The sequence below is a fragment of the Oxyura jamaicensis genome, chromosome 7 (assembly GCF_011077185.1).
Source record: "Oxyura jamaicensis isolate SHBP4307 breed ruddy duck chromosome 7, BPBGC_Ojam_1.0, whole genome shotgun sequence".
In the NCBI taxonomy this organism is placed as follows: Eukaryota; Metazoa; Chordata; class Aves; order Anseriformes; family Anatidae; genus Oxyura; species Oxyura jamaicensis.
Window position 1 is genome coordinate 10,874,332 of NC_048899.1, and position 10,192 is coordinate 10,884,523.

The 10,192-nt window shown below is 45.4% G+C and overlaps 1 protein-coding gene across 2 annotated transcripts in view; it reads right to left on the minus strand.

Annotated features, from left to right (window-relative positions):
• Positions 1-8,239, minus strand: part of CHN1 (chimerin 1) — a 91,067-nt gene extending 82,828 nt beyond the window's left edge. The window contains exon 1 of one of the 2 annotated variants that reach the window (XM_035331095.1): positions 8,035-8,239. In XM_035331095.1, the coding sequence (XP_035186986.1) occupies positions 8,035-8,224 (190 nt within the window). In that variant the 5' untranslated portion in view covers positions 8,225-8,239. Of the gene's footprint in view, positions 1-3,189; positions 3,230-8,034 lie in introns of those variants that run through there. The other variant, XM_035331096.1, reaches the window with a different exon arrangement.
• Between the last annotated feature and the right edge of the window lie 1,953 nt (positions 8,240-10,192).

Below are 10,192 nucleotides of genomic sequence, written 5' to 3' on the forward strand. Positions count from 1 at the left end.
CAGGTTTTTCCCCGAGGACCCCATCCCTCCACTACCCCCCTGCTACCTGCAGCCGATCAGTGTAACCAAGGGCAGAGCCGTGGTGCGAGGAGCCAGCCGCGGCCAAAGGCTCTGGGGACGGTTGCTGTGGCCTCGTGTGGTCAGGCCTCATGCCAAGCGTTCTCCTACGGACAGAGACTTCTTCAGCACGCGGCTCCTCATGTTTAAGAGACCTTAAGCAACTTTTTGGTGTGTTCCCTTTCTCTTCAAAACTACTGTGTTATCATGTTACAAGAAACTCTCTCATTTTATTTGGGGCTTAAGAGTGACTCAATAAAACAAAAATGCCCATCTGAAAGAAATGCTGCTCTATTAGTTCCTAAAAGCAGAGACAAGAACAAGGACGTTGGGGTACCTGCACCCATCTGTCAGACACAAAGGTTTCATGACCACTGCAGCAGGGCATCACAGGGCTCGCCAAGGGGACAGGAAGATCCCTGCAGGGCTGAGGCTCTCCCTGGCATTTTCTCATCTCTCCAGAATATCCAATACACTGTTTGACACTCAGCCACGATGACTGACACTTCTAGACTGTTACCGAGTCTTTGAAGCTATTTTAATGTTATTCTTGGCAGACTAATTCTTTTGAATTAAGAAAAAAAGGAAAGCTTAGAAAACTTGCAGACACGTCTTGCTCTTCCCCAGGCAAGGCACTGTGAGGCGCTGAAAGGAGCCGCAGCGCAGAAGCTCCCACATGAACCACCGTCCTTTTTCTCCCTTCCAACACGCCTAGGAGGCCGGGCAGCACAGTGCCCCACGGCAGGGAGCTGGGCTTCAGCCTGCACACCCGGTCCGAGGAGGAGCTGCTGCCGTCTCCCACAGCTCTCCTCCCGCGGGACGAAGGCCTGGGCAGCCGAGTCGGCCCCAGCGAAGCGGTTCCAGGCCTCTGCTCGGCAGCACGTGCCCTGGGCCGCGGGGCAGCGGCACTGGCGACAACCCTCCGTCCGCACAGCCTTTGCCTTGGTCTCCGGCCCGTCAAACCCCACACGCGTGGGCAGGTCCGGACCGCTAAACTGTGCTTGAGTTACATACGCAAGAGAACGGAAACAGCTGAATGCATTTTCTTCATATTTCCCAAAGGCATTCCCATCTGGGAGGAGCGTAACCGTACAAAACAATTTGAGGGAAAGTTACAAACAAGTGAAAAACAGGAAATCAGAATAAAGCATCCCTTTGGCTGCAGCATGGCACTAAGTCACACAGGCTGTGCCCTGGGAATGTTTTAATGCAACAAAACAGAGTTGTTTTCCTCTGCCCTTTTGTCCTCACGTGTTTCTGCCTATACCACTCCAAACAAGCATAACTAGGTTTCTGATTTTTAGTAGAGCAAAAATGATTATGACAAAGCCACTGTGAACAATGCCCAAGGAAGCCGCAAGGGCTACTTCCATTCCTCCAACGCGACCAAGTGATTGCTTTACTAATTAAGCACTCTCAACAAAAATGAAGGGGCTAAAAGAAGGCCGTGCTCTGAAAATTGCATCAGCCTTGATGGTGGGTGGGTGGGGAAATCACACTGCCACCCTGGTGTCTTTTCTGAAGATGATATATTCAGTGGAAATGCTTCTAATGGGGTTGAACGAGACATCCACTGAACACAGCTAGAGTTCAGTGCATTTTATTATCAGGCCTCCTATTACTGCCTCTTTATGAATAATGGGAAAACTCTAATGAGTAATATTTTGCCTATCATGGGCACTGCTGCTGTTAAATGAACTCATCTGCTCTGTGATTAGAACAGGCTGCGGCTGATCTGTTTCTAGATCTTCACTGAACTGAAGCAAGGGAAGCAAGTACTTGTTTTTCCTTCTTTTTGCCAGACAAACACGGTCACATCTGACTACAAGAATGACATACAACAACCAAAAAAGGAAAAACAAATCTTAGAAAAAATTACTTAGATGTTTTTAACAGCTGGAATTTTCATGTCTGCAGTAACAAGCAAAGTACGCAGTTGCTGCTTTCCTTTTCTTGACTGCAGTTTAATAGGGGAAAAAATACACTTCCCATGAAAGCACGGTTTAAGAAAAGTTCCAAAACCTCTAAAATTATTTCTTAGCATTGCTGTAAGCATTAAAAAATAGATTTCAGAGAGGTAAAAAGATGCCAAGTGCCACCTTGTGGACATTTAACAAACACAGAATTTAATTTTGATTTCAGTTTACAGCAGTCTTTCTACCTTCAGACAACAGGCTGCAGGGAATTTCCAGCATTTCTGGAAACACCATCTTCTCTTCTCAATAATAGTAATTAAAAAAAAAAAAAAAAAAGCCATACAATGGGAACGACTACCTAAGATGGCTGTGGGTGCTGACAGGGGAGCCTGACAACCAGTTGTCTCTGACCCTCCCGTAAGGTTGATGATAGCTCTGCAGACCCATAGGAATCCTGAAATGTCTGGTTTATATGGCAGACCTCTCCCAATTGGTAATGCTATCAAAATCAAATTAGCCTCTTTAATTTCTCCATTTCAGAGAGAAAACGCCTGTCAATTATTTATTTAACCCACTGCAGTAAAGCTGAATGCACTGTCTGCAGCCCTAAGGCACTGGAAAAATGAGTGGGGCAGTTCCCTGTAATTCCCTAGGGGTACCTGAAAGGTCTTCTGCAAACAAATTTTACACGTTCGAAATTGATAAAATAGCCTTTATTGGATTAATCACATCTTTTAGATTTGACAGATGCTTTGTTCAAATAACTTCTACGTTAGGACAGTGAAGTCTCAGAGCAGTTTGGATTAATGCCTGGTAACACAAACTCAAGCACTGTAGTCAAGCTTCCCTACTGTAAATCCAGGCTGGTTTTCATTAGAGACACTGTTTTGATCACGGTCAGGTAAGTTTGCTTGGAAGTGAGCACCAGTACCTGTTAAAACTATCACTCTTACTCAGTTTTCATTTCTACCAGAGCAAGTCATAATGTAGGAGAAAATATTTGCCCTTCTACATTTCCTTTCCTATTCTTTGTTTCCACAAATCCTTCTCTGTCCCATTTAAAAAATGTTCCTGCACAGAGACCAAGCTCATTTCCCGTCACTTGACTTGGTTCTTCCAAACATCAAGAGCACCAGCAATGGCACATCAGTTCTACCCTAACTTCCAGCCAGCGACAACTTCTATAATCACAGCCTAGAGGCATTCACAAAAATACCTTTTTGTCTCCATTTCTCTAACATATCCTCCAAGAGGGAAATTTGAGTGGAGCTCGATTACACAAATATTCTGACCGGTCACCCTAATAATGAAAAAGAACAATGTGATATGTTATAAAAGTGTCTTCTAGCTGTAAATTAATCCCTTCCCCTGAATAAGAAATCTGTCCAGTCAAGGTTGAGCAGAGGAGACCCCAAATAAAGGAAGAGCTTTCAGGCACTTTTGAAATACAACCCCTCCATCCATTGCATAATGCCCTAATTTACTGAATGGAGAGGCATGTTTTATCACTTTTTGCTTGGATGCTTTGAATGTTTTTCACATCCAACACCGAGATAATGAACATACATTCACTTTCCTGCTCTAAAAAGCATTTTTAAATACAGCGTTGTGGTTTTACTAAAAGCTGAACCACAACAAAAGAGCACAATGCTGACCCTGCCTCCCCATGCATTGGTAAAAATCTGCTGAGAACTTGTCCTCCCTTGCATTTCAGACCAGGATAGCTGCTGTGAATTCATTAGCCTCCTGTGGGAAAAAACAAACAAAACAAAACCACCCATTAGCAGCCCAGGCAAAACCAGAATCACCCCAGAGAAAATTAAGAGCAGATCTGATTTCTGACTATTACAAGCAGTCTCAAGACGGACTCAGTGCTCCAAAGCATCTCTCTCTCTCTTTGTCATGGTCTAATAGCCGCTGTTGCCTCTCCTTTCCCAAACTTGACCCATTCACATTCTTAGACCCCTCAGAGTTATAACAAACCAATTATGATTCTTATTACAAACAGATTTTTCATTTTCTAAAACAGTCGTCAATAACACAAGCCATTGCTCATGCAAAAATATGGCTTGCATTTATGTCCTTATTTCCAGAACAGATGCAATACATCAACACTCACGGCTGCAAGGAGCAGGACAGACTACCAAGTAAAGTACCCTTGCCTGGAACCAGCACTGTTGTACAGAATTATGAAGGAAACTCCTAAAACACATTATTGGCAGGGTCAGCGGACGGGAAATGGACGCAATGTGGTGGGATGCCTTTTCTTGAATTGGAATTAGGTCTTTACTCCAAATTTCCTTCTCCGGTTGCTGTGAGCTATTCCCCAATCCACAAGCTGGAGGTGTTGCTCCTTACCTCTGTTCTCATATAAAAACTTCAAGAGGCCTCCAGTGACGCCAAATAGGATGTTCCAGGTAGAACAGATAAAAATCTCACATTCCTTTTGGGCAATTCCATGGCTCGCCAATATAACTAGTCAAAGAACTAAGGCAAAAAATATTTACCCATCAGCCTCTCCCTGTTTATAGCATTAAATACTTCTTTTTCATAAATCTTTCCCTCCTCTGTAGATACACCTGCTGCTGGGATATTGGCCCATCCTCAGTGGAACTGAGGCAATGTCCACAAGCAGAAATCAGACTGTGTCCGACAGAACATGATGTCTAAACAGAAAATAGGAACAGCTGCTGGCAACAGCAGCAAAGGCCCACATAGATGAAGGCAGCCTATAGATCAAAGCTTGGTATCTCCGGTCCCCGGTCTTGCCAACCCAACAATCCCCTGTGCAGCAGCACCTCGCTGGGTAACAGCTCTTTTGGTGTATTTAGCTCTACTTTGACTTCATTGAGAGAGCTCTACCGTGGCAACTTGCAGCCTGGGAAAACTCAAAAAACAGACACTTGGAAAGCTGTAGGATGTGACTGATCAAGACTCCAGTTTATAGTTTAAAGAATGGCTCTGGCTTACCTACGTGACTAGGCGGGGACAGCTGCGAGGCAGAATGTTCGCGCAACTGTCAGAGATTGGAATCTGCAGGATTTCCGTACAGAGATGAGGGCAGATGTAACACTGCTCTGAGACGTGGCAAGTCCTGCCTGGATCTTCCATGCTTGCTTTTGCACAGCAGAAGGAAAAAACCTTCCAAAAAAAGCTTTTACATTTTTATGTTTCAGAATGACAACTAATAGCAGGACTAACCCAGCAACAAAACCTTTAAAAGAAAAAAATAAACAGAGGAAAGCCCTTCCTGCCCCTCACGGGCCTTTGCAGGAGGTGGAAGAGATGCCACCAAGCTCAGCAGCTCCTCATGTGCAGGCTCTCCATTCAAGCAGCCTGTGACCCTCCATCCCAGAGGCTGCTCTGGCAGATCCACCCATGCTACGTCCCAGCATCGCCACGTCCCCTGCCCCTGTCCCAGTGCCTGCCATGCCACAGCGTGGCAGGGACACCCAAAACAATCCAGGGACACCTGAACAGGAACCCGTGTGTGAACCTGCAGAGAAGCGAGTTAGGGCAAGGCGACCGTCCTGGGCAGATGCTGGGTCAGAGCAGGCCTGTGGCAGGGGTGTCCTCTTGTACGGGGCAGTTTCAGCAAAAGCCAGGGGATAAATGATGCTGCACCGAGTTACGGACGAGCTTGCTGCTCTGCCACTGGGGAGGGACAGGGCTGTGACCACAGCCAGCACTGACACCAACAGCAGCGGGCAGATAGGTGGTGCCGCCAGCACAGGGTCTCTCAGCGGGAAAGGCCCTCATTAGTTCTCTCTCCTTCCTCTGTTTTTCAGGTCGGTGATTCTTCTTTACATACTTGCAGCCGTTATTATGCTACTAATGTTATTTCTCAGATAACAAGGACCTGATGTAATTCCTCTACCATGTAGAATTTGGCACTGAAATAATATTTAGCACAGAATTTCCAAGTATTTTCTCAACAGAAGGAAAAATCTCTGCTTTATTTTTAAATATTTCCCTGCTTCTGTTAAAACGCTGAAGGTTGTTTCAACACCTTCAAGTCACGTTTCGAAACATACTCTTTGGAAAACCCGAAAAGGAAACTGGTGAAATTAATTGCTGTGTCAAAATCATGCTTCCTTTACTGTGTGCATGTTCAGTCCGTAAGGCAGAGGCAAGGAAGAGCTACACCCTGTTGTGTTTTTCTCCCCGCAGTGAAAAATGATCCAACATCACACTGAAGTATTGCGTCCAGATTCATATGGAAGCCATAAAGCACAGATGAAAACGTATGGAAGATTGCCCCTACCAAATAATTATCAGCAACTTTTATAGTCTGCTCTGGACTGTATACTTATCAGATGCTAACTCAGCATTGAGGAGACCGGGTTGGACCCTGCCAATGTGAGAGCCAGGAGCTGTCAGGTACTGCGCTAAAACTGGGTTTGCTTTTTAGACCTCTGCCATTACTCCGTGTTTCACAGTCCCCCAGCTGCTCTGCTCTCAGAATAACTTGGTAACTTCTTCCATGGCCGCAGCAGTTCTCTTAGACTTTGCTGCGTGATGCCTTATGGCATTTGCTGCTATTCAACTCAAATTGTTGCGATTGTGGCTCTGCTGGCCATCGCAGCACACCGCCAAGCAGGTGAACGTGACCGTGGGCTCCCCACAGCAATGCCTGGGACCATGAGTGCGGCTGCCCGCTCACCGTCAGCAAGGAGGTCTTGCCTGCAACCCAGCCAGGGGGGCACGAGCAGAGGCTGCGGTTTTCCTAATGCATTCTCCCAGGGGACCAGGACTCGGGCATGCGAAAAGCCAGACCACAGCCCCACATCCTATCGGCATTAAACACAAGTGCAACCAGAAGCTCTGACCTTAAATTGTTAAGCCCTGCCTGTCACGGCAGCCTCAGATCTCCCCGCAACGCTTATCACAGAGCTGCTAGCCAAGGCACAAAAATAGGTTGGGGGACCAAGGTATCAAAACGTATCGTGGGAAACGGACTCCCAAAGGAATAAATAGGATTTTGTGAGCACGTTTTCCAGAAATTCTGCAATCGCTTCAGGAATTCCACCTTTTTTTTCATTCAGATATAGGATGGACAAATACTTTGAATGCTGGAAATGTCAAACGTCAGTCAGCCCTTTCACATCCACAGAGGCTGTCACACGTGCAGTGAGCACTGCAGGCTGTCCCCAGCCCTCCTTGCACTGAGACACTGCCCACGGCTCCTCCATCCATTTAAGTCATTGAGACCAGCACAGAGAACTACGGGAACTCCTCCCAGCACCTTCCTGCACCTGGCCGGAGGGGATGCTCCAGTCCCAGATCTCAGGCAACTACAAGGTCCTACTAGGATTGCTAAATGCTTTAGAAGACCAAACATTTCTGTGACTTACAATTACGCTTTTCCTAGTTTCAGGACAGAACTGAAAAGGCAAAACCTAGAGGGCTAATTTTCTGCCATAATTTAAGAAGATGTGCAAGGCAGAATCTATCAGACTGAAATGACAGATTCCGAATATCTGCAAAATTCTCACACAGGGACCTTCGATTTCTGATGTGACATCGAGCCAGTTTATGATATACTCGTCCAATAATTAGAAAACAGCCTTTTGGCCAGCTCTTGGGTTTGCCTTGTTCTGCTTCATCTGCAAACACGCTTCTGCAGAACTGCACGATCTGCCCACACGGTGGAGCAGCTAAATAGCTCGAGACGCACACGCTACGCCCCAAATTCACAAAAAGAAAGAAAACCATCTGACAAGGAATGGCGCTTTTTTTTAATTACCTGTGCCTGCACTCTGGAAGGATTCCGATTAACGTGCTTGTATTTTGCACAGATACCGTGGTCTTCCAAAAGGTTTGTACTGCATTTATGCCTTGAGTTTACTGATTAATATGGCATTAACTATTCTACTGCTATTACCATGTAAACACATTCTTGACACTGAGACACGCTTTCTATCGCATGGAAATCTTTTAATACATATAAAAAAGAAGCAGCTAAGAACTCTTGGAGAGCGACAGTGAGAAAAAATCAAGTCCCCAAACCCAACCAGGCAGAAAGATCAGGGGAGTCCGAAATAAACAGAAGAAACCCTATAGATACATCTGTCCTCAGCTGAGCTGGAGTCTGCGTCAGTGAAGCCTGGGAACTCCCCCTTGATCCTCTGATCCCAAGGACATTTTACTCTGACACTGTGCCAAGCAGATGTCTCCAGGTCCGAGCAGGTCATCCAGCAGCAAGGAGGAAGGGGTGCGTTTGTCCTGCGCTGTGCCTGAGCTGACTGCATCGCGAGAGGTTTCTATCAGATAAAAGGCTGGCTGCAGACAGTCGATAGGAGGGGACAAACTGAGAGGGCTTGTGCTGCTGCTGACAGGATTTTAAATCTTTCCAAGCTCCATTTTAGTTACCTGTGTACATTTTCCTCTCTTCCTTATTTACCTCCCTAGTTAAGAGAAGGCAAATTGATGATTACACACAGTTCTTGACTTAATTCTAGCCTATGGTTCCCGGGCAGGTGTTTTGATATATTCCAGCAAGAACAGATGGATTCCTGGAGAGCCCAAGGCAAACCGGTAACATCTTCTACTGGTTAGTAGCAATCTCTCTCTTCGGAGAAAATTCCCAAACCCCATATTAATTACATGTGCCCACAAGCTTTCCAGCTTCAGAAATAATCCCCACACCTCTGCTTTCTCAAGAGTATTCTACAATATTCACAATTCATAGAAAATACAATTTTCTACTAGCCATTGCCTCAAGCACTAAGCTGAGAAACCATGACTGACATTTTTCAACCTCATTTATACGTGGTAGTGTCACTTCTCTGATATTTTGATCAATTGATACCAATTTGCCAGTTAATAGATCCATCTTCTTTTCCTAGTTCCTAAGCAGGTTTCCCTTTCGATTTTTTCTTGAGACTGCATTGCCAGCAAAAGCTTTTCAAGGTTGCTCTCCTTATTTGCTTCATTAGGTTCTGTAAATTAGGTAAGGTTGGGACAGCAACTAGGAGAAAATAATCTTCTGATTCTCAGCACTTGGCCACTTTCCATCCCAGATACATGAATGGGAGTTGGAAGATCAAGTTCACCTCTAACACGGTTTCCATCCGCGCTTAACAAACCACCTTCACTTTTAAATCTTGCTTAAAAAACAAAACAAAGAAAAAAGACAAAAAACACTGCCCCAACCTATTGTTTTGTCTAATTAAAGAATTTCAAGTTCCCATCACGACTAAATGTTAACTTGCTTAAATCTCCCTTAAAATTAGTGTCTACTATTCCTGTAGCACACCACTTGTATTTCCTATAGCGCCAAAAGCCCTATCATAAATGCACCAATGCTGTAAAAAACTTACATCTCCTATTCCCGTGAAGGAATAGGGTCAAAAAATACTCTTCTGGTACAAACTGTCCCGTTGGTCAGGTCGCCCTGTTGGTAAACTTTTGCCATCACAGCTAGCCACAAGTTTTAAGAGAGGTTCAGAGCTACATCTGAAAACACAGAGGAGAACAACTTGAACTGTTGGCCTCCTGTTCTGTACAGGCAGCAAGAAGTAAGCAGATCCACGTCTGTGTATTTCCTGCCCGCAGCGACTCCACATGTTGGATGACACGTTGGTGAGCCCCTGTTTAGAGGAGCTTTGACTGGCCACGTTCCTTTGGCTAAGCCAACCCAGCACAGTAAAATTTACAAGCCTTCCCCACGCAGGCAAAACAAGTCTTTAGAGAGCAATGGCTACACGACGCCTTTACTTTAAGGCTGTCCCACTAGGAAATATGTGCTTGTGGCAGCAGAAGCACAGGCTGCTTATCGAAGTGGCAGTGAGACAGTGCAGCTTGCTGGAGAACAGTGACCACAAACGCGCAGAGCTGAACGCAGCCAGTTGTTAATTAGCATTTCAAGTGTGGCAGAACCTATTTCAAAGGGTTGCCTCATACCCACGGCAAGAGATAGATTAATAGAAAATTGCTTTTGTGCAGCGATACACCAGAGCTCGTAGTTGCGGAAAAGAATTCTGTTACGCAGGCAAATTAATACTTGGGTGCCTTTTCAACAACCTATGCACACCCGAAATGAAGGCATAATCAGCTGCGTTGTCCCTACCCTTCCTGACTGCATTGCTTTTTTTTCTTTTCTTCTGGTATTTTTCCTATAAACTTCTCTTTAAACTGTCCTTGTTCACCATCTCCTTAACCGACCGTATCTGTCATTCTGACTACAGCTCTGTCTCCAGTCCCCTTCATCTGCAGCC